Genomic DNA, 21920 nt, shown 5'->3' on the forward strand with positions numbered 1-21920 from the left:
AATTATTATGTGAATGAACGACCTTAAATAAAAGATACAATAAATACATGCAATTCAACTTTCAAATTTCAGCAATTTAATCACACAACAGCATTGTCATTCTCATCACAAAAATAGGTTTAAACCGTTCCTACACCTAAACATTTATAGAAACATAAGCATTATAACAAAACTACAAAGGGGCAAAAAAAGGCAGATGTACAAAATATGGGGGTTCAGCACGTCCATCTGAAGGTGTTTAACCAATCATTATTAACACAACATCCAAATACCATTAAAACAAATAAGAAATCCAATTTTAAATATTAGTTAGCACTGTAAGAGATAATAGCCAATTTGGGTCAATGCGAACACAATAACTTAAGGGACAAACGGAAAACACAGCCAAATAGTATCCAAATGTACGAACCATGAGCAAAACTCACAAAACATTCACTCACATCTTACCTTCTCTGAATTAGGAAGTGTTTGCGTTCTGGTGAAAGTGTCTCCTCCGTTAATACTGATCAGTTCTGCATCTACGGGTGGAAATGGCGCAGGGAAAACCACTACGTCACTCTTCAGTGTATCCGAGCTAAAGCACACGTCATACTGCTGAGTGGATTTGGAGTAAGACCAGCTCCCGTCAGGATGGGTGGTTATCATTGGGGCGCTGTACCTGGCCAAACTGCCCTCTGTCCTATGGCATTTCACAGCTATCAAACTGATGAGGCTCAGTAAAAAGATGACGGATACACACACAATTGCGATCAGCAAATACAGATTTAAATCCGAGAAACTCTCCTCCTTCATAGGTACATGTCTGAACTGAGTCTTGACGTCACCTGTGTTCTCAACAACCACGACATCAATAGACACAGTCGCTGACAGTGAGGGCTCTCCGTTATCAGAAACCAAAATTACCAAAGGGTGAGTTTTTAAATCATTGTCACTCATTCTCCTCTTAGTCCTGATCTCCCCGCTGCTGGTTCCGACTCGAAACAGATTGTTTCCTTTGGGCTCAGAGATGTGAAAAGACAGCAGCGCATTGTAACCAGAATCCGCATCTACAGCCCTGATCTTGGCCACAAAGTAACCCGCCTCGGCAGAATAGGGAATGTTCTCGGTGTTAACGGAACCGTGCTCGGAATAGGGCGCGAGAACTGCGGGACTATTGTCGTTCTCATCCAGAATAAAAACATTTACAGTCACGTTACTGCTGAGCGGAGGAACACCAGAGTCTGTGGCCTGAACTTTAAACTGAAATGTTTTAGTCTCTTCATAGTTAAAAGACTGTAAACTGTATATATCTCCACTTTCAGCATTTATATTGATCATAGATGTTACTGGGCCGTTTTTAAAACTCTCTAATAATGAATATGTGATCCGGGCATTATCACCGACATCAGGATCAAAAGAAGATACTGTATGAATAACAGCTCCGATTTGACTGTTTTCTTTTACATAAATATTAATGACGGGCTCTGGAAAGCGCGGCGCGTTGTCATTTACATCAGAAACGTGTACAGTAATGATACTGGTACTAGAGAGAGGCGGAGTCCCTTCATCAGTAGCTGTGATGGTCACGTTGTACTCATGCGCTCTCTCTCTGTCCAGATGTCCCTCCACCACTAGAGAGTAATAATTTTTGTAATTCGTCTCAAGTTTAAAGGGCACTTTGTTAGACACAGCGCAGTTAACCATGCCGTTTTTGCCACCATCACCGTCAATTACTGACACGAGAGCAACAGCGGTGCCAATACTCGCGTCCTCTTTCACTGGACTGAGAAGTGACGTCACAGTAATCTCGGGTTTATTGTCATTAATATCCAGCACCTCCACAAGCACCTTACAGTGCGCGGACATCGGAGGATGCCCTTTGTCACTGGCCTGTGCGCGAATCTCAAAAGCGTTGTTCTCTTCGAAATCTATGTTGCCTTTCACTATGATTGCACCTGAATTCGGATCAATTTCAAAAAGCCGCAAGATTTGACTTTGATCTCTTTTGATTAAAGAATACACTATATAACTATTTGGGCCCTCATCAATATCTGTCGCATTTAACACAACAATGGTCGTTCCAATGTCCACATTTTCAAAAACCGATGTTTTGTACAATGACTTGCTAAAAATGGGTACATTGTCATTATTATCTAAAATTTTAATGATTATAAGAGACGTGCCTGTTTTCGATGGTGTTCCTCCGTCTACAGCGGTCAGTGTGAGCTGAATCACAGACTGTTTCTCTCGGTCTAAAGCTTTCTGCAGCAATAACTCAGCAGAAACACCCTGCTCTCCACCTTTATGCACAGCTAAAGAAAAATATTCATTTGAGTTAAGCTTATATGTATTTACTGAATTTTTCCCAACATCTACATCAGCAGCATGATGCAAAGGAAATCTAACCCCTGGCAAGCTGTTCTCCGCAATTTCTAGCGTTTGTGATTTCTCACTGAAAGACGGAGAATTATCATTAACGTCTAAAACACTGATCTCTATTTGATAAAGCTTCAATGGATTGTTAATAACTGCCTCTACATTCATTGTACATTTAGCTGATTTGGCACAGAGCTCCTCTCTGTCTATTCTTTCACATACATACAAAAATCCAGTTTTTAGATTTACCTCAAAATATTTTTTCCTTGACCCAGTGACAATCTGAAACATGCGCGACTCCAGTTCCTGAACATTTAGATTTAAATCCTTGGCAATATTTCCCACTGTTGTTCCCGGATTCACCTCTTCTGGTACCGAATATGAGAGCTGTCCTGATACCGCACCAAAACAGTACGCCAAGAGAACAAACAGAATACAGGTCACAATGGATTTCCCTTTATACGTCGATAGCATTATGACAAGAAATGAAGCCCGAGCAACGATCCTCCAGTGAAACAATATAGTATTCCATGTAATATCAATGCAGGAAGATAAATCGAAGAAAGCATTCCACTTTAAAGACAAAACGTGAGGCGTCCGCACTCTCTCGCGTCCAGTCTTTCTGAAACAAAGCCCTGTGAAATCTCCGCCCCAAACAAAACCAGGAGGAGCTTTTGGACGAAAGGGAAAATTCGAGATTCAATGGACTGCAGTGACACCACTTGGTTTTATGCATTCATATCAGCAAAAAAAAAGGATTATGCCAAATTGGAGTTATTTGTAATTTTTCAAGTCCTCAATAAAATAATTTTGATATTTTCTATTGCAATACTTGAAATACAAGTTCAACATTCCAAATATAATTTTAGTTTACAACACAATTATTTTAGAACAAAGTATTGAAATTGCCTTTATGTAGCTGTCGTATACACAGTATTGGACGCTGTCCGCGGTGCTGAACACTACATGTTTGTTTATATCGTTAAACTGCTTCGGTTTCACCTGGTTATAGATCCAAATTAGTGTTTCTAAACTTCTTTGTTGCTTTAAAACTGATTTTGTGGTTACAAGTAATGGTGCTGTAATATTGTAAGTAAATACGCTACATGCACTACAACATACTTCTCATGATTGAAAATCCTCTGTTAATCAAGCTGATACAAATACAAACTATACCACAGAAAAACAAAGCAAACGTCGTAAATATAATTCACTCACACCTTACCTTCTCATTATTAGGAAGTGTTTGTGTTCTGGTGAAAGTGTCTCCTCCATTTATACTGATCAGTTCTGCGTCTGCTGGCGGAAATGGCGCAGGGAAAACCACTACGTCACTCTTCAGTGTATCCGAGCTAAAGCACACGTCATAATGTTGAGTGGATTTGGAGTAAGACCAGCTCCCGTCAGGGTGGGTGGTGATCATTGGGGTAGTGTACCTGCTCAAACTGCCCTCTGTCCTGTGGCATTTTACAGCTATCAAACTGATGAGGCTCAGTAAAAAGATGACGGATACACACACAATGGCGATCAGCAAATACAGATTTAAATCCGAGAAACTCTCCTCCTTCATAGGTACATGTCTGAACTGAGTCTTGACGTCACCTGTGTTCTCAACAACTATGGCATCAATAGACACAGTCGCTGACAGTGAGGGCTCTCCGTTATCAGAAACCAAAATTACCAACGGGTGAGTTTTCAAATCATTGTCACTCATTCTCCTCTTAGTCCTGATCTCTCCACTGCTGGTTCCGACTCGAAACAGATTGTTTCCTTTGGGTTCAGAGATGTGATAAGACAGCAGTGCATTGTAACCAGAATCCGCATCTACAGCCCTGATCTTGGCCACAAAGTAACCCGCCTCAGCAGAATAGGGAATGTTCTCGGTGTTAACGGAACCGTGCTCGGAATAGGGCGCGAGAACTGAGGGACTATTGTCGTTCTCATCCATAATAAAAACATTTACAGTCACGTTACTGCTGAGCGGAGGAACACCAGAGTCTGTGGCCTGAACTTTAAACTGAAACGTTTTAATGTCCTCATAGTTAAATGACTGCATGCTATCGATCTCACCAGTTGATGGGTTTACTTTAATAAATGCTGTGATGGGTGTACCGTTGACATAACTTTGCAGTAAAGAATACGTTAAATGTGCATTTTCCATGATATCCGCATCAGAGGCAGTAAGCGTGCATATAATCGAACCAACTTTGCTGTTTTCACGCAGATAGGTATACTCGATCACACTCGGAAAGCAGGGCGCGTTATCATTCACGTCAGCGACCTGCACGTGTATTGATTTAGTTCTGGACATGGGTGGCGAACCTTCATCTTCAGCAATGACCGTTATGCTATACTCTGTTAAAGTTTCCCGGTCCAGTACGCCATCTAAAACCAATGAGTAGTAGTTCTGAAAGGACGACTGTAATTTAAACGGACTTGATCCTGCAAGTCGAACATGCACTACTCCGTTTTTACCCGAGTCTGGATCTGATACCGTCATTAGAGCAATAACCGTGCCCTTCCCAGCGTTTTCGTCGACCGGACTAAGAATTGATGTTACAGTAACATCCGGGTGATTATCGTTAATATCTATGACCTCGATTAAAAGCTTAGTGTGCCCCGACATAGTCACCTGACCTTTATCGGTGGCTTGAACTCTGATCTCAAATGCGTTATTCTCCTCATAATCAATATCACCTTTAATCCTGACATCACCACTTTGCGTGTCAATATGAAACTTTGCCAGAATACTGTTTGGTGTACGACTAATGAAAGAGTAAATTATATCTCCATTCAAACCTTCGTCTGGATCTCGAGCCTGTAATCTAGTTATCGTGGTGCCGATTGGTGCGTGTTCTGCTACAGAGACTTTATATAAAGATTTACTGAAAACTGGAGCATTGTCATTGATATCTAACACATTAACCTCTATTGTTACGGTTCCTGTCCTCGCAGGAGATCCACCATCAATGGCAGTTACTGTAAAATCAAGCCGTGGAGTTTTCTCTCTGTCTAAAGTCTTTTGAAGCACTAATTCAGCAGAAACAGTTTTATCGCTATGAGTTTGCACGTCTAAAGAGAAGTAATCATTTGCTGTAAGCTTATATGTTTTAATTGAATTTACTCCAATGTCTGCGTCATGCGCGCTCTCCAGAGGAAAGCGCACACCAGGTGCCGTGCTTTCACTAACATTAATCACTACAGAGCTTATAGGAAACTCCGGAGAGTTATCATTAATGTCGAGGAGATTAATTTTTACTCTGAAAAGTTGTAGTGGATTGTTCACCACGACCTCCAGATTAACGGCGCAAGAGGATGCATCTGCGCAAAGCTCCTCGCGATCAATGCGCTCGCTCACCTGCATAGCGCCCGTCTCTGTATTCACACTAACATACTGCTTTTTAGAGCCGGACACTATGCGAAAGCCCCGAGACTGCAGGTCTTTTATCGAAATGCTGATATCTTTAGCTAAATTACCGACTGTGGTTCCCTGTTTAACCTCCTCTGACACACTATATGAAATCTGCCCGTTTACTGTTTCCAGGATATGACATACCAAAGAGAACGAAAAGCATGCAATAAAATGCCCCTTTGTAGATATAAACATGGCTGCACTTTTTATTCTACCGGATAAAATAACCAACAAGACCTATCAAAAACATATGACTTCCATTTGAGAAGAGAATCCTTTTCAACCGTTGATGAGACACAAAAGAAATCAGCCAAACCTTCTACACAGCCAAAAGCACAGCAGAAGTAAATCCACACAATGGGGAAAAAAGTAACGCATCCATAAAATATCCTCAAAGCTGCAAGTATAAAATTCCCAAAGGAATATTCCACTATGTACTTGATGGTTTTTGCAAAAAACGACGACGTCCTGTCATGAGGTGGTTGAGTACAACAAGAGATACATAAGAGAGGGGGAGAGAAGCACCGAGAGAGTTGAGCACAGAGAGAGAGAGGGAGAGAGAGAGAGAGAGAGAGAGGGAGGGTGGAGACTGACCATGAAGATGAAGAGGAAGCACACGCCTTTCTGAAGTAAAGCACGTAGAACAAGAGTGACACACAGTGGCCTTCACATGAACTGCATTGAATGAGATTCTTCCTGAGATAATAGTGTAGATGCACCAGACTACACTTACAATTGTTACCATTTTACAGCATTTGGCTAACACTAAAACAGACACTGATTTATAATTGTACTCTTTCTACATTTTTTATTTTATAATTATTTTGATTAAAGTAGAAAATAAAGTTAGCTGCGTAAACATTGTCAAATTGAATTAACATCATTATGCAATAACCCACAATTATGTAGGCTGCTAATAATTCAAAATCTCAAAGACCCCGTTAAAATCATCACTGACAACAGTTTACATTGACCTAAATGTCAACATGATCAACCACCAACAACTATATGTTAATTATAGAATAAACATAATACAGTACAGAAAATACAGAAAAAGTATGGAAGTTTTAGTTTAATATATGTTGACCCCAAGACATACAGCCTATCATATTAAGTTGCTCATATAGGCAGGCTTGTTCGGAACATTATTTCAATTCACAATGTCTGCAGTGAACATTCAATCATATGTCATCCAAATCATTGGTATTTTGGGGCTGGACTAAGACAGCATCATGTTAAATTAGACATGGAATAAAGGCCAGTGGAGCTGAAGAATGACTAATAATTGATCATTTAAAACTCGATATCTTGCTGGTAATGATTAATATTCACATTTACAGATGTTGAGAGTTTATGATTATGAGGAATAACAAATTCAACTATTTTTATTTAACTATTTAGAGTTTATTTAATATGAGGAAACACTGCTGCTGAAATCTTGAGATAACTGCTGGATAGAAAATACATGAATGTAATAGAAAAAGCTTGAATATCAAGAATAAATTTAGGTTAAGAATTGTTAAATTAAGAATAGTTAAGTTAAGAAGAAGTATACAGGTCCAGAATATATCATGAAAATAATACAACTTTATTTGGTGCATACATTAATTTTTGCTTCATTAGGTAAAATGAACAAATAATGAAAAAATACTTCTACTTTATTAATGCTAGTTAATTTTAACATTGACAAAAGCATTTTTATATCCATATATTTGTATTAACTAATTATTGCACATCTGAGCTGATCAGTTGTGTCACAAATGACACTAGAGATTGCTTAGACAGTATCCTTAGACACGTCTCTGCTCTGCTGTCATATATTCTGTTTTAACAAGATGGACTGCTAAAGGTATAAAGGGGCAAAATAATAATGTAAATCTAATTTTAGATATTGACAAAAATTATCATTAGACACAGAACGGCAGAAAAACACTGGCTCCACTCAGGTCAACACTGTTTTATAAACTTGATGCTAACTCACCGGAGTTCTCCACTTCACTGTGTGAACTGTGTTATTGTAACACCAAAGGTAAGAGAAGGGATGTCAAATGATTCATCGTGATAAATTGCACCCAGAATACAAGTCTTTTTTTATATGTGAAGAGTTTGGTTCCAAAACATTTTGTTTCCAAAAAACAGTTTTTTTACTTTGCATTCTGCATTATGTTATGTTTTTATTGTGTTTAACTGTGTATATTCATTTTATATTTATAAACAAATACACAAACATGTACACATTTAAGAAAAATAAATACATGTTTATGTACAATTTTATTTATTTGTAAATATAAATAAATAAATACATCTAAATATTTCCTAAATATGTCTAAATGAATGTGTATGTGTTTGTGTTTATAAATACAAAATTAATATGCACAGTATAGACATAATATGCAAACACAAACTTTTATTCTGGATGCAATTAATCGCGATTAATAGTTTCACATCCACAGGTTAGAGTATGAACACTTTCCCATTCTCACACGTGTTATAGTAAACACAGGTGCATTTCATCACATTATGAACATGTTTACTAACATACCAATCAGTACTGACAGTACGGTCTTTGTTTTGAAAGGTATGCATTGTTTTCTTATAAATCGATTTCTTTGAAAAGTAAGAGAGAGAGAGAGAGAGAGAGAGAGAGGGAGGGAGGGAGGGAGGGAGGGAGGGAGGGAGGGAGGGAGGGAGGGAGGGAGGGAGGGAGGGAGGGAGGGAGGGAGGGAGGGAGGGAGAGAGAGAGGGAGAGAGAGAGAGAGAGAGAGAGAGAGAGAGAGCGAGAGAGAAAGAGCGAGACAGAGAGATATTTTGAAACATATTTTTAATCCAGGGATTAATTTTTGCTGCCATCCTCTTTTATATTCAAACCCATTTCAAATATTAATAATCTGGTCATCAGAATGTTGAGCACATCAAAAGACCACAAAGAGATTGACGAAAGTGTATTTTATATGACATAGTACCACACTAAATATACACACATTATATTAATAAACACTGCATAGAACATGTCAGTTTATCACAAATATAAAATAACAAACTAAAAAGAACTTCAAACTAACTTTAGACAAACAACACATGACCTCTGTCTACTTGCAGTAAAACAAAGCCATTTCAAGCTTACAGTCCTTTATTATTTATTAAATATAAAGTTATGTTGCTTGATCTCAACACTTAATGATCATGTTTTATTTCGGTTTCACGTTTATAAGTACTGAGCACATTAAGCATTATCACTGACAATACAGACAAACTACGGCAACATTTTATTAACTAGATGCTAGAAACACCTTTGTGTATGTGTGTCAGAGAAATAACTTTTGTTTCATGCCTGAGTAACATGGCTGAGATTGCATGGAGGCATTGTGGACAGCAGAGGGAGTGATTGGATAGTGTGTGATATCATCAAGGGTGGGGCTGTGGATATACCAAGTACATGTCAAATATGCTGATGTAGATTAAATACAGGGTACATATGCCGTGATAACTATTGAGTGTACCACGATTCAAATAGATTAGGAAATGTGTCTCAAAAAACCTGTATATTTCGTAAAATGTTTTAATTTATCCTACACACATTTATTAGAGACAATAAAGTATGGTTGTATATGCATCCGTATGTATGCATGTAATCTTCATTATGCATATATACTGGAGAAAGAGAGAAATGTGTGAGAGAAAAAAGGGGGAGGGGGTGATTTTGTCAGGCAGCAGCAGCACGCCTGTTGCCATGGAAACAGCATTAAAGTACGAGGGGGATTTTCTGAGACCCCATTCAGCTTGGAGATAGACCTACAGACATTTTTTTCTAAATAACCATGAATCTTATGTCATAGTTTATTAATATTAAATTTAAAAGGGAGCCATTAATATGACAAAATAATGAAGAATTATAATGAACTGTGACATGTGTGCCGGAGAGCAGGTCTACCGGTGCAGTGGTCATTACAGCTTAACTCCCATCACCTCCCCCACAGAAACACAACAGATGCTGCCAACACAGCCTCCTGCGCATTACATTCTACTATACGACACCTGTGCAGTTATGTGATATTAAAACAAAGCACAACAAATCAATACTGGATAAATCTAAAAGCATTTTGGTGTTTTTGAGGTTAAAGTTCATAACAGAAGGTACCAATAAAAACAAAGAAACAAAACGAACTCTAATTCTAATAGTTGTTGCTGATCAGTTATCGTGCAAGTTAGTTAAAAAGAAACAACTTATAATGGCTCTATCCACCCCGATATACACTGTCCTTACCATCCAAGCTATTCCTGGCCTACATTATTTCCTCATTAAATATCCCGTTTTAATTGTAATCGTTGCAGCACAGAAAATTGATTGCATTCTGATCTGACATTCATCCAAATATGTGTTCATCAGAAAAAATACAGGTTTTGAACAATGAGTTTTCATTTTTGGGCGAACTATCCCTTTAACTGTCATTTATTTTAACATGCTTTAAAATATTTATACACTGTCACCTAGTTTGTGTGTTGACCAAAGAAGCTCTGATTATACAGCGAATGACCACAGATAAACTATGAGCTTTCTACAGTTACACTCTCCTTCTTAAGAAAGTGAATCTAAGAGGATTTACAATATCATTCTTAAAACCTGAGACTGATACAAGAAACTACAAGATCTCAGACACATACAGATTCAAATGTTTCCTTCAATATGAGACAAACTATTTTCAGTCCTGGCCATCACGTCTACATCTTTCACATATTCTCATTGCAACTGGAACGAGACCAAGATGTTTCAGACTAAACCAGTGTTGCTTTAATCCATTTTTAATCAAAAGGAAACTAATTCTGCCATATGTTAATGTTAAGCGAACAGATGCCATCAAACAAGCTACTACAACTGATATCTTAAGAAAGATGAACCTCTGAGTGTATTTTAGTCCAAATAAAGTTCAATAATTATTTTTTTGCTCAGACAGAAATAGGACAGGGGTGGGCAGGGTGATCTTTCAGTCAGAAGAACAGAAACTAAAGCAGACACATTTACCCAATCCAATCTGCAGATGACAGAGACGGCTTTAATACATAAACAATGTTTTCGTCATCATAGAAATGTTAACCACAGAACACAAACCTTTCAGTAAACCGCATGAATGTGAAAGCATCATGTCCATGAAGCTCCACAACTGTTTTGGATTTGGTTTAGACGCGACGTCTGGCAGCTGCGCTTAAATTCAATCGTCTCTAATTCACTTTCCTCTTAAAATCCCGAAAAAGCATTAAAGCCACAAATCAGAAGAATGCCAAAGAAAACTGACGCAATCTAGGCTCACCCAACCAAATAAAAAACTAAATACAAAAATAACTTGTTATGTCTGTTGGACTATGTAGACTAGACATAACGGGCACAACCTCACAATAAAGAAACAAAAATGCATTTAACACGTATGTCCTATTAAACTTGAGACAACTGACAAGCAACAAACTCTTCTGAAATCACACAAGGATAAACACTCATAGCCTCATTTGGAAAACCAGAAACGTTTAAAAATATAATGTTTATAAAGTGCATTTTATACAAATATGCGTACATCTATTCTTGCATGTTAAAGTTTGTCATTGTCATCTATTCTTTTATCTATCATCTATCTATTTGAATATTTCTCTGCTAGGTTACAAAGAGGCGAATCCATATTTGGCCACAGGCAGGGTACTGAAAACCAATCTGAAGTGAATAAGAACTGCCGATATGAGCCTATATAAAATAAAATAAAAAAAATGAGAAAATAAGTATAGAGGAGAAAGTGTTTTTGTTCGGGCAGAGTAAGAAGCTACAGCATTACATGCATGAAAGAATCTAATCCAGTACAATCCTATAAATAGGCCTTTTAAGTAATAAGACAGAAGCAGCTTGGAATTAAACAGCTTTTGCAGATGCACTTGCCAGTCACATGATCAAGAGCTCGGGTTGGCTCCTGACACACATTGCAACAGCTATATTATTACTTCATTGGTAAAAACACATCCGTTGGATGCTCCAGGCCGATATGATTGGCCGAGGTGTTGCCGTGCGCAGCTCTGTGATGACGGAAGCAGATGTACGTCTATCTGGCTCTCAGGAGAATATTCATCCAATCAAGTGAATGTATCGATTTACGCTCAGGCCGGTTTTGTTCACAGATTTACGGGCCACACCCTCCGACAAACCAGACACAAGCGGAGTGTGAATTCACAAGGACAGATGACGCGTAAATTCTCCTTTACGCACACACTGCGGTAAATGGGTCGCCACCTACTAAAACCAAATCAATTCTAACACACATTATAATAGAAAGATGAATTGTTTATTGACAAACACTGTCCAAGTGTAAACTGGTGGATGTGTTGTGTGTATAACAACTACTGTGAAGACACAGACGCACACCACTGAAAGACAAAAGAATTACACTTATTAGCCAGCAGGTGGAGATTCTCATTTATGAGTCAGTTGTAAAACAAAGAAACCAAGGATCTCTCTCTCTCGCTCTCTCTCAAACACAGTATCAGAGGAAATGAAAATGCATCTCTCATATTGTAAGCAGCTCAGAAACGTCAGACAGATCTGATAACAGAACACATCAGTGTAATGTAGCATCCAACTATGCAGCAATATCAAATACAATCAGTTCAGGATTTAAAAAAATGTATATATCATTTTTATGGGTTATATATTCCTTGATGTATAAAAAAGATAATTAGATTTAACTCGTTTCTGTTTATGGTGCATTTTATACCATTTTGTAGTATAAATAGGTGTGATCAGTGACCTTAGAGTATTTGAAAGATGTCTTAAAGCAAAAGATCGTAAAGGAAATATATAACTATATCTAAAGCTAGCTGTAACAGATATTATGGGAAGCAACATTAAGCACACACACATACACGCACTGGTAATAGCGACCTCGAACCTATTTGATGTCCTGCGAAACTGACACAGAAAATATCTTACTCCCTTTATGTGTGTTTGTGTTTAGATATACTGGCGGGTACACTTCTGGAAGGAGGTTAACCTGTGTGTAAATGTCCACGTGTATGCATGTGAATGTGGATACATAGACTGAGTAGAGCTGCAGAGATGCGTGAATGTGGGGGTTGGACTACTGCAGGATGACATCAGCAAGAACGCATATGGGACATAGTGTATTATGTGGACAGAAAAAGAATCCAATGTTCCCAAAAGTTCTATTCTATATTAGTCTTTCTCGCATGCATGCACACACACACACACACACACAAACACACACACACACACAGAGAACATCATCTATCACTCTCCTCATCAAAACTTTATTCCTCTTGGCATCTTGAATTATTTAAAATCTCCACACTCATACAACACTTTATATTATATATAAATCTACTTTTTTTAAATTTCTTACCTTGAGTGTGCTCTGGGGAAACACCAAATGCAAGGAAAGCATGAGGAGAGGAAAGGAAAAAGAGAGACAGAGAAGGTTAGTGTCTGTCATTGGCATCTTGCATTTCACAAATTCTCAAAATGTTTGGTTTGGAAACGAGCACAGAAACAGATGTCAGACTGCACTCGGTCCAGCTGCAAAACAAAACAGATTCAGTGTCTCGCTGTGGAGTATACAGTACATTTAAACATTTTTATTGAACAAAAGATTACATTTACCCTTGTAAATTGAGAGATGCTTTCATCCAAAGAGAACATATTTAATCAATATGTGTGATCACTGGGAACTGAACCCAACTTCTATACTTTAGCAGATAGGCTACGGGAACATCTGAACAAGCGGAAGCAATTAATCAGAGTAATAAAATACAAGTAATGCCACCATACAATGTTTTGATTAATAGATATTAAAATACACAAAAACAGCACACCAGAATTTCAGCGTAGAACAAGGAACTCACTCCACCTTACCAGCAGAACCAACACTAAAACCATAAGATATTATTTTAGAACCAGAACATCACCTTTACATTCTTTAACTGACAAGATTTCAGTTCCTAGCCCCGTAGACACTAAACTCCACAAAAAAATTAAAACATCTCATGTCAATATAAACCAAACCCACAGCAGTGAAAAAAACACCTTCAACTCAAACCATAAGATGAAAACATGACAAGAGAGACCAGACACTAAACAAATGCAGAAACAATAAAACATTTTTTTCAATGAATACGTGTTAAAAATACACATATCACATCTGAAATGTATAAACAGTGTTTTACAATCTTCGTCTCATTCACAATGTTAGTGTCTACTGAAAACACCACTTAGTATTTTGAATCAAATGTAGAATACTGTATTTAGCGTACTTATTTGTGAATATTTTTAAATTCTAAAATGTTTTGTGATAAAAAATAAAACATGAGAAAAAATGGGAACTTTAATTATAGCAATTATGTAAAATGTATTGTTCAGCACGGAATCCATTCAGGACATTAAATATAAACATCCCAAACGATTGTCTAATACACTTAAAACTAAAGTTCTCCTTCACAACTCCTTCCTGGTGGAACATTCTTCCTAACGTGGTCCGGTCAACCACATCTCTCACAACCTTCAAAAAACTACTTAAAACCCATCTCTTCTGTGAAACTAGTAACTTTGTATTAGCACCTATCGTACTATTACTCTTTTATGACATATCGCTTATTGCTCCCTGAACTCTTTGTAAGTCGCTTTGGATAAAAGCCTCTGCTAAATGACTTAATGTAAATGTAAAGTACCGAGATTAAGGGAGATTACAGGAGTCGGGAAGTTAAAATGTCAGGGTAACGACTGTGCAGAACACACCCAAATATTACTCTCTAAGCTTGCCGACAGTTAGAGCACACAGACTTGTACACGTATACCATACACAACAGGTAACGTCCACGGGTACGTATACACAACAGGTAACGTCCACGGGTACGTATGCACAACAGGTAACGTCCACGGGTACGTATGCACAACAGGTAACGTCCACGGGTACGTATGCACAACAGGTAACGTCCACGGGACGTATGCACAACAGGTAACGTCCACGGGTAAGTATGCACAACAGGTAAAGTCCACGTGTAAGTATACACAACAGGTGACGTCCACGGGTAAGTATGCACAACAGGTAAAGTCCACGTGTAAGTATACACAACAGGTAACGTCCACGGGTAAGTATGCACAACAGGTAAAGTCCACGTGTAAGTATACACAACAGGTGACGTCCACGGGTAAGTATGCACAACAGGTAACGTCCACGAGTAAATGTACACAACAGGTAACGTCCACGAGTAAATGTACACAACAGGTAACGTCCACGTGTAAGTATACACAACAGGTAACGTCCACGTGTAAGTATACACAACAGGTAACGTCCACGTGTATGAACTAGTGCACAGCACAATACTACTAGACTAGACCCCTAACACAACAAAAGACATGGGATATATAGTGTCCAGGTAATGAGTGTCAGGTGCGGGTGAAATCATGGGGTAATCGGTTGAAAGGGATTATGTAGTCTCTTATGTCAGAAGTCCGGTGAAATGGGAACGAGAATAGCCGGGAGAAGGCGCTGATGCGTGGGGCGTGGCTAACAACGGTGGAGTTATTACAGTAACTGGTGGCTTCCTAAAACAAAGCTAAAGGAAACATTATACATAATCAATGTACTGGTAAATTATTCAGTGAGTAAAACCTAAAAAAGACAATCGCGAAATAAATATTGAAAAATTATGATTGATTACAATTACAAATTAAAAAGTTGAGTAATAAAAAAGGTTGGCAGGAAGATGTTTGGATAAAAGCGTCTGCTAAAATGAATAAAAAGATGTACTGTATACTGCAGCATGGCAAGAACTTTATAAAAAGAGTGAGGAGAAAACTAAAGGTAACCACAGCAGAATGAAAGCTGGAGTTAGTGAGGGAGTCCGTAAGAGGAGGAACAATAAGAGAATAATAAATATAAGTTAAAAAGGTGGAGAAAGACAGCTAGAGAGAGAAAGAGGGAGAGAGAGGGGAGCGATAAGGAGGTAAATAAAAACTAGAGTAAGAGAGAGATAGACTAAGGGGGAGCGAAGAATAAAGGGAGAGCAGGGGGAGAGAAGAGAAAAGGAGCGCATGAGAACCAAATCAGGCAGCAGTGAATGAAGAGAGAGAATATATTAGTGTTAATTGTTACAGTTTTAAGATGCTCCCAAAAGACTCAGAGAAAGTGTGTGTTCAAGCGAGTATGGGAATGGCAGGGCCTTTGCATGCTGGGTAAAGTTCTCTTCCCTTTCAGACAGCTATACAACTAATGACTTTCCTATGTAATCCCATCAGAAGGCTCGCAGTTGGATTAGTGTCTCTGCGGTTATCCGGACAGGTTTAATCCAACAGAAGAGCACAAATTAACACCACAGATACTATGACACCAGATTCACCTCATTACACCTGAGATTTACAATGTAATTCAACTCACATTCAGCCAAACACACAAAAGAACAGTCACAACTTTAACAAACAACTGGTCATAACAAACCTGTTTTCTTATGATAGCTCAAGTTCCTTAATCACGGTTTTGATACGCCCATGCTCATTATTTGTGTCCTAAACAGATTTCTATTTTTGCAGACGATAAAACCAACCCTGACAGTATTTAAGGATTTAGATTTTCAGGCCGCAGAGCTATCTTAAATATGATATTCATCTGATAGCATGATACAATTTAAAACATTTTAACATGCTCACACATTCATATATTTAACAACAAGCGAACTAAAGACATGTTATCTTGTCACTGAGCTTTACACTTATTTTCTGTCTTGTTGTAATGACCATAAATAAGACGCCAGGTTAAGTAATTTTCCATCTATAAGAATAACTATGCATTCAGACATACAAAGAACTCAATTGTGTCTTTAAAACTAAACCTCAGAATGTTCAATTCATGCATCAGAAATATTAAAGCTTCACTTCAAAAACAAATTGCTGTACATTGACATTTTTCAGATGAAAGTCATTATGTGCTACCAACGTTAAACACATTTAACAAGTAAATGCTTCCTCTGTAATTTCTCACCTGTTTCAGCATACAAGTGAAGACCTCATAAATGACACACAACTGACTTGAGCAGGACAGTCAATAACAACAGGTCTGGAGATTCACAATCATCAAACATACAGACAGAGAAAACAGAGATTTCCATTTTAAAGCCAGTCATTTCTTCAATATTTAATATGAATTGTGTCTCTTTAAATATTTAATTCATCAGTCTCACATAAAACAAAAATGTTAGTTCTAGTTAACGATGTGAGTGCAGCTTCTGCAGACGAGTAAAACAGGCAAATAAGTGCATAGCATCACCATGCCATTATTCACTGGTTGGTCAAGAATCTCTGGGATAGAAAGTCTATAGAAAATCTATTGAATCACTTTCTGATTCACACTGGAAACTGGATATTTAATATCTTAAAAATATATGTGACGTGTCATACACAGCTTCGCATCCCCTCTCCCCTCTGGTTTTTCCCAATATGCTATAACTTTCCTATAATAAAATACGATGTGCATACATGCTCACAAGCACGCAGATCACATGATACAGTGACTCAGAGATGCTTGTGAAAATAGACAAAATGGCTGCAGCCTCATATACCACATATGAACCTCCTCCTTACACACAGGGCACGCACGCACACACACAGTGAGTCACTGGTCCATGCCTCTACTTCATGAAATCAGCTTTGTAGAAATTAAGATGTCAAATAAAATTTTAAATTCACTTAAAATAAGACAAGGAGCATTAGAGTTCCTAGTAAGGTGTTGACTTAAAATGAATGATCACATGAATAAATATTGAGCAGATATATCCATTTTAAAGGCAGTCGTTCTTATTGCAACAATATTTTATATGAAATGTGTCTCTTTAAATCTTTAATTCATCAGTCTCACATAAAACAAAAATATTAGTTCTAGTATACGTGAGTGCAGCTTCTTCTGAGAGCAGAAGAGTAAAACAGGCAAATACGTGCACAGCATCACCATGGCAGTATTCACTGGTTGATCAAGAATCTTATGAATAGAAATGTCCAACTGAACCCACAAGCAGAGCAGTGTTAGCTCATTCTCAGCTCAGCTATACAGGCACACGCCGCTGGTTACCCTTCAGAAAAGGTCACTGACAGGTCTACTCACATCACACACAATTCAACATCGCACACCATAACAGCATTATCATCTGCATTACTATAAAAATCAATTCAGCTGATATGTGGTCACGGTTCACTAAAAAATAAATGGTGCTATAGCATTTAAAGTGGTTCGTAATCATAGGGGAACCAGTTTTAGTGCTATATTGCACAATATCGCGGTGCTTCAGTGGTTCTTTGGGGTCGGCCGAGGTGCTATATTGCACCGCTTCTATATAAAGAACCTGTAAAGCCCCTGTATGGTTCTTCAGCGGTTCCATATAGCACCTCAGTCACCCCGAAGAACCACTGAAGCGTCAACATATGGTTCTATATAGCACTAAAACTAGTTTTAGATTATATCAATGAATGTGGATCATCCATTCAGAACGAATATATTCTCTCACACACCAGAAGAGCACACAGACAGTTCTAAATATTACAATGAGAACAATATTTCGAGTAACAAGGGGCGTAGATCATAATTGATACAGTTAAGATAAGAACAAAAGGAACAGCAAAGAGATGAAAGAAAAAAGGAAGAAAAGAGAAAGAGACAAATGATGAAGAGATGGATAATCAACCAATTTGAATGTGACACTGTGATTCAGAAGCTGATCTGACACACAAACACAGAGCTCTCTTTCAGAAGGAGCAGCTGCGGAAGGATGTGTTTGGAATCATTTTCAGGTCTAATGAACAAACACACATACACATACATGCATCTACAGAAGAGCGGACACACAAAAAGCATGTGAATTCTCTGCACCTGCATGTCAAACACCATCACTTAAAATTAGTAACATTACCAGCCAAACAATGTGCCATGATGACAAGAAACAACCTAAACCAGCCCCACAAAGACAACACACATACAACCTGGTCATATAAAAGCCCAAGACTTATAAGAGTTTAAAAAATGAGATTCATTACTAAATCATATCAATGAATTAAAAATGAATGCAGAAACACAATTTAGGAAAAACAGCTACAAAATAAATACATAAGAATCAAATTGATGAAATCCCTTATTTCTTGGCAATACAAGAGTTCATTTTATAACCAATCCCCCAACTCATTTAACTATTACTAAATCAATAAACAGCTAAACCCATATAGATATAAAGCATTGCGTAAAAAAACTGAGCGAGCAAGAGACAGAGAAAGAGAGAGCTACGGCCATTTTTAAGCATTGACTGAACAAACTAAATTATTCACATCGTGTTGCCCTACATCTTCAAGGCAAAATATGTTTTGTGTGCTTGTGTAAGTAACACACAAAAAGAGAGATGTTTTCATGTGTGAGAGATGCAAGAATGCTACTCAACACAGTCCATGCATGCTTTAATGTTGCTGTGAATCTTCTGTGATGATCACCAACTAAATATAAATGGAAGAATAAAATGTTTTAATCTAATGCTAGAGATCGGTATAATTCCCTGTCCTATACAGTGTTGAGGAAATATTTGAAGCATTGTAAAACTTATATCGCACTTATCACTACATAACATGTTACAACCAATAAGCAAATGACCACACAAAGGATATTACAGGAAAAACAACAATTGTGTCAAATACTCTTCAAGAATCATCTCGATCATACTTGACCATAATAACACTAAAAACTAAAATTCTGCTTATGAATATGACAATCAAATAACATGCACGTGGGCCTGGGTTTGACATCTAGTGAATACTAATCTGATTCACACTGGAAATGTAAGCAGGGGTTGTTGAACGTGAAAATATGCATGCTTTGGGCAAGAATACAGCAAATTTAATATCTTAAAAATATATGTGACGTGTCACACACAGCTTCGCCTCCCCTCTTGTTTCCTAATATGCTTTAATAAAATATAAAAACACATATATGCTCACAAGCAAGCAGATCACATGATACTGTGAATCAGAGATGCTTGTGAAATGGACAAAATGGCTACTGCCTCATATACCACATATGAACCTTACACACAAACACACGCGCACACACAGACGCACAGTGAATCACTGGTTCATGCTTCTCCTTCATGAAATCAGCTTTTTAGAAATTAAGATGTCAAATAAAATTTTATATTCACTTCAAATAAGATAACAAGCGTTAGAGTATTGATCACATGAGTAAATATTGAGCAAAATTGAGCAAAATGCAGAGCAGGATAAACATGGGAGACACTATGCCCTGCAGCATTGTATAACCCTGATTTGATTTTCAATTTAAACATTATATAATTTGCAAAATAAATATATGGACATTAAATGTACGGAATAAAAACCAAGCTGCACCAGCACAGACCTTCTAAATATAGAATTCATCATCTTTATGACTCCACCCACAGATTTCCCTTCAGCCACAGAGATTTCTCCGGGGCTTCATAGCGCTTCATCAAATACAAACTGAAGCTCTGAAACTGTGTCAGGACAGAATCAGGCGGTTTTTAGCAGCATAATACCATACTACCAGTACTATGTTGGCAGTATACCCTTGTGTAAAGGATGCAAAATATATGTACTGTATACATGGAATATTCCAATGAACTATTACATTTGCTAACGAGAATACATGCGGAATACAGCCAGAACTCACTGTGTGATATACTGTATCCCACAATGCAACTTGACATTCAAACCTTACTTTCCCTGTCTTTACTCTTCACTATACTCTACACTCTTTTACAATATTCAACGACTGGGCTGAATTATAAAAAGGTGATTACCATGTACAACTCCTACAGTGAGTTAAAAAAATCTACAGTACCATTAGCCTCAATAAACAAACTAGGATTACTCTGCCAATATTAGAACTGACATTAAAAACCCAGGTGAAAAGAGGTAGTACTACATTTATTATAAATATACTTAAAGTTCAAGTAGTACGTTTATAATACCTTTTTTGTATTTTCAACATGTAATACAGTATATATTTCTAAAACGTGTACTAGAAGTACTTTGGTAATAAATACTACATGCTTTATTTCACATTTAAGAAAAGCACTAAACACAAGCATACTTGTAATGCATTTAAAAAAAAGGTGTACTAGTGTGCTTTGTGAATACATTTATGCTTAGACATATTTAATAAATATACTAAAAACAAGCATACTTTTTGCATCACTTAAGTGTATACTTCTTCTGCAGTGAAGTCAGTTTGACCAATTAGATGCAAGCCTTTCAAATCGTCTTTGCACTAACAGCCATATGAAAGTACACATTGTGTGGAGAAGAAATGTCAACAGGAGTAATGTCGTTTCACAATCACAGCTATGCTTGGTTTTATTTCCCTGACTCTGGCATTGTGAAAGTGGACACTACATTACCGACAACATTTTAAGAGAGCACAGACTAACAGAGTATGTGGTCAATTCACGCGAGCAAAGTGAAGAGGAGTTATACAGAGGTGCGCCTGTCAAGTTACATCCACCATGGATAGAACAAGATGCTGCCAGCAAAAAAACAGTAAATAAAACTACTTCTTAGTGGTAAGTTTACTAATGTTGTTTAGTATAACTAGCTTTAAGTAGCTTTACGTTTTCCACATATACGGTGTACGTTTGTCGGCTGTTACCTCAAAGCTAGCTATGTGGATCACTGACGCAATACCAACTTGCTAGCAAGTTCTAATAATTTAGGCACCGACTGTTGATGCTTACTCTAGATAGAAAGTGACTTCTGCCGTTTTATCAAACAGTTGAATTTAACCATTAAATTACTTCAACGCAACTCTCTTGATGCTGGTGCTGTCGATTACGTCATTACTTTGTGACTCGCGTTGAAAAATTAAAATTTTGTTTTAATGATGATTTTGTTATATATTTCTTGTATGATAGATGTTTACAAAGATGTTATTTTCAAAATGGAAGAGATATGCTTTTAGGAGAGGAGAAGACATCTGAAAGACAACATCACGGCAAGTGATATACAGCTTTAAAGGTTTTAGATTTTCTCAACTTTCAGGGTTATTGTATTTTTTTGGCTTGTCTGCTCTTTTTTCTCACTTTTGTTGTTGGTGAACAATTAAAATGTCTT

General features: G+C 37.5%; 2 protein-coding genes across 2 annotated transcripts in view; both read right to left on the reverse strand.

Moving 5' to 3' along the window:
• Positions 1 to 21920, reverse strand: part of LOC306907606 (protocadherin alpha-C2-like) — a gene marked incomplete at its 5' end in the record, with an annotated part of 92730 nt that overhangs the window by 64920 nt on the left and 5890 nt on the right. The window lies entirely within an intron of this gene.
• LOC306907351 (protocadherin alpha-8-like) lies at positions 310 to 5719 on the reverse strand (the record flags this gene model as incomplete). Its single annotated transcript, XM_079479406.1, has 3 exons — positions 310 to 315; positions 448 to 2289; positions 5426 to 5719. 3 exons carry the CDS (start codon positions 5717 to 5719, stop codon positions 310 to 312), a joined length of 2142 nt encoding a protein of 713 aa, XP_079335532.1.

The sequence above is a fragment of the Barbatula barbatula genome, assembly GCF_947034865.1.
Source record: "Barbatula barbatula genome assembly, chromosome: 18".
NCBI lineage: Eukaryota > Metazoa > Chordata > Actinopteri > Cypriniformes > Nemacheilidae > Barbatula > Barbatula barbatula.